Source organism: Etheostoma spectabile, chromosome 23 (assembly GCF_008692095.1).
Source record: "Etheostoma spectabile isolate EspeVRDwgs_2016 chromosome 23, UIUC_Espe_1.0, whole genome shotgun sequence".
Lineage (NCBI taxonomy): Eukaryota > Metazoa > Chordata > Actinopteri > Perciformes > Percidae > Etheostoma > Etheostoma spectabile.
In genome coordinates, this window is record NC_045755.1 from 14,036,676 (window position 1) to 14,040,329 (window position 3,654).

At 40.2% G+C, this 3,654-nt stretch overlaps 1 protein-coding gene across 13 annotated transcripts in view; it reads right to left on the minus strand.

Moving 5' to 3' along the window:
• Positions 1-655: 655 nt before the first annotated feature.
• impdh1b (IMP (inosine 5'-monophosphate) dehydrogenase 1b) overlaps positions 656-3,654 on the minus strand; it is a 15,530-nt gene continuing 12,531 nt past the window's right edge. For 12 of the 13 annotated variants that reach the window (XM_032504601.1, XM_032504600.1, XM_032504604.1 and 9 more), the window contains 5 exons: positions 3,427-3,570; positions 3,089-3,233; positions 2,847-2,990; positions 2,672-2,755; positions 656-2,172 (listed from right to left, as the gene is read on the minus strand). In XM_032504601.1, coding sequence (XP_032360492.1) covers positions 2,151-2,172; positions 2,672-2,755; positions 2,847-2,990; positions 3,089-3,233; positions 3,427-3,570 — 539 coding nt within the window. In that variant the 3' untranslated portion in view covers positions 656-2,150. The remainder of the gene's footprint in view (positions 2,173-2,671; positions 2,756-2,846; positions 2,991-3,088; positions 3,234-3,426; positions 3,571-3,654) is intronic. The other variant, XR_004327624.1, reaches the window with a different exon arrangement.

The window sequence follows — 3,654 nt, forward strand, 5'->3', positions numbered from 1 at the left end:
AGTCCATTCCATTCATAGTTTATTTTTATTTTTTATTTACCATAGAAAGCAAAAGCAACTTTCCTCTGTTGAATGTTTTCCTGTAAACATATTTTGAAGTGATATTCTTCTTCTTCAAAAAAAGGATTTATGAATACCGAGTCTTTTCCATCCATCTTAAAAGCCCATGCTTATAGTTTTGGTTGTTGGTTGGAGAAGGGACCACTATGTCCTGGCAACTGTAGCTTTGCAATATACTTCAGACTAAAAACACATAACACTATTCCCTATATGTGTGCTTTTTAGATGGACGTACAGGACTCAGTACTTTACAAAATAGACATTATATAAACCTGAACTCTCTTTATATGGGAAACTCAAAACAAGCAGCAGTCACTTGCAACTGGATACAGGAAGCTATATATTTCTTCATATTTTCATGTTCATTTATTTTGCTATTTAGTCCAATTACAAGGCTTTTGTTAGTCAAGTGAACTCTGTGCAGGGTCAAGTACATAGTATGTTAGAGAAAACAACTCAACTTTTATAATCTTGGACATTTCAGTTATGGCCAAAAGGACATCCATTATGAAAATGTTGACAAAGCCTACTCCTACATAAGCTGATAACAAACACAGCGATTCTGTTTTAAATAAAAAGAGGCGAAAGGGTGTGTAGCTTTATGCTTTTGCACTGAGCTGTCGAACAGCATTTATTCATCCCCATTTCAAGGCATATCTCCGGTAAAAAGAAACAAATAAATCCAAACTAAAATACACCTATGGTAACAGAGAACCTATGCCACACTGAGAATACAGAAATGAACAACTAACAAGGTAACAGGTGACTTCTTACGCCAATTTTGGTTTTGAAATTACAAAAGAAAAGTGTCAGAGGAAATGTAAAGACGCTTGGCAGTATGTGTGCAATTACAATAAAAGAAGAATATAAATACATCCATGTTTGGCTTAGTGAAAAAACAAACATGCATATCAAAAACACTTCATGCTCAATTCAAAGCCCCCCCTAGACAATACAGGTTTAATATAAAGTTGTTGTTTTTTTTTATCTAAAAGTATTCAAATTAAGGTTAGAGAAATAGTCCTTCGTCCTCATTACGAACAATTTATGATTGATTTGATACGTTTTAGTTTTTTTTTTTTTCTTTTTTCCTTCTTTCGAACATTCCTGATCTTCAGCTTTTGGTCCCTTCCATGCTCAACATATGAACACACTGCACTAAGATGGGATACTGATTATTTGTCAAGATATTGTTGAAGGGAAAATTAATGTTCACAGTATTAAAGACTGAGGGTCTGGGTTCCGTCTACTGATTGTAGGGGACACTGGAGGAGACCGAGTCGAAAGGATAATAGTCACGACCAATATCTCGTACCTCGGGATCCACAATCCAGGAAGTAAACAATATGCGCTGAAATATTAGCAGCTACTGTTCTTTAGTAGCGTATAGCTGTGATAGAAAAAAATAAAATAAAAAGGTAAGATTGCCATGAAACACAGACACACAGCACATAAAAAGACAAGTGTTTTGTCTTGTTTTGTTTTTTGTTTTTTTTGTTTTTTTTGTACATACTAGTGTGTTTAAGAGCTGGGATGTAAGAGACTTGAGATCGGGAGTGGGCTGGTAGGTGTGAATCCTTAAAAAAAGCCAGATAAGATGCTGATGTGATCTGCACCATGGCTATTTTAGACTCACTAATATTAACACACTGTACCTTCACTTACTTGCCCCAAGACACATTTTAAACTATATCACAAAATGGACACACACAACCCTTAATTCACCAACCAGGCACGCAGTTCACTTTCCCACTACTCTCAAGCCACACGCTAAATTGGGATCGGCTGCATACTGAAGAGACAGGTGCGTACGTCATTCCGAAATCCCTGATGTGCCACTTCTTGAGTGTGAGATCCCAGGTGTTCAGAGAGGCGGCTGTCAGTTTGGAGATTCTCACTTAGCTACTCGTCTCTTTCCTCCCAAAAGCAGCTGGCTGGGATCGGAGAGAGAGTAACGGTGGATACGACAGAGGATGGGGCAAAAGGGTGTAGTGGGTGGTGCGTATTTTAGCAGAAGTGGCGACTTAACATTTGGTCACAGTTAGATTGGGTGTTTCATGTGCAACGACGATCTGCACTCCATCCCCTGCTCAGTAAAGCCGCTTCTCGTAACTGTGGGGGCAGAGAAGAATCGGAGAGATATCAGCGCACACTCGAATATAAATGACTTTAGCTGCTAAAAGTACTCTAACAGCAACGCACTTTAATTCAGCAAATTGCATCTACCTGTTACATGTTTTTTGAATGCATTTGGCAGAAAAATGCTAAATTGCATTTGCACAAGAGTCACTGTGGGACATGCGATACAGCCTGTCCAGCCCTTTTCCATAAAGCTTGCTGCTAGTCAAGTTAAAGTTAATGTCCCTTCTTTATAGAGCAGGTTTAATTCCCATTGCTGCGTTTGCCAATGCCAACACATAAAAGGAGGTAGACTAATCTTAGAGCCAAGCTGTTTCTTAGCAATGGCATGATGAAAATCATCTACCAGGTACTGTATGAGAGTCAAATAAATCACAGTTTAGAGTTCCATTTCTGCTTCTAGGACTGACCTCTCACTGTAGAAACTGCCTCTACAATTCAGTCCAAGTTTAAGTGCAGTTTTTTTACTTACGAGTGAAGTCCATGAACTCCTCCCTCCACTTGTGCAGACATGGTCCTTTTCTCAAACTTCAGCTCTCCAGAGTACATCATGGAACTAAAGAAAAGTTAGAAAGGTGGTCAAATATAATGCACATTAAAAGGTCATATCTGCATTATAAGAAGTAATTCAGGCACATGCTACTTACCGGAGAACAGAAAGACTCTTTGCCCCGATGTCCTGGCAGCCATGCTGGATACCAGCTATCAGGTAAGGTACAAACTTGTGGATGGAACCCTTGTCCTGGACCGAGCCCGACACACCCTGGGCTACCTTCACATTGTCGCCCTCACTGTGGAAAGAGATCAAACTATTTTTCTCCACTGGAATCCCACATTGTGATCGCTGCTCTGGAATTTTACCTGTCACTACTTTTAGCCTCCCTCATACCTAAAATAGCGTTTCTGGCTGCTGGTGCTCTTCTCCATAGCGTCTAGGGAGCCCATACCACGGTACTTTTTCAGCCGGACACCATCTGAGAAGAAGTACTCCCCTGGAGCCTCAGTGGTTGCCGCTAGCAACGAGCCCATCATAACTGGAGTGGGAGGAAGGAGAGAATTATCCATTGTTTTATTACCCAATCTACCATCATTGCTGCTGTGGTAAACATGATTGCTATGGGATGATTGCTATGGGATTTTTCTAAGATTAAAAAGCTGTATAAAAAAATGACTGTTAAACGAGGCCTTCTCCCAATGTTCTGTGTGTCATAATCTTTAAAATCTCACCAGTCGATGCTCCAAGAGACAGAGCCTTCACCACATGGCCCACAGTCTGAATGCCGCCATCAGCGATGACTGGCACACCGAAGCGCCTGGCGTACTCTGCTACCTTGTACACAGAGGTCCCCTGGGGCCGCCCACATGCCATGACTAGAAGGTAGAAAGCAAATTAACATGACTGCCATGAACACAGATCAGGTTAAAAAAAATAATATATATATATATATATATATA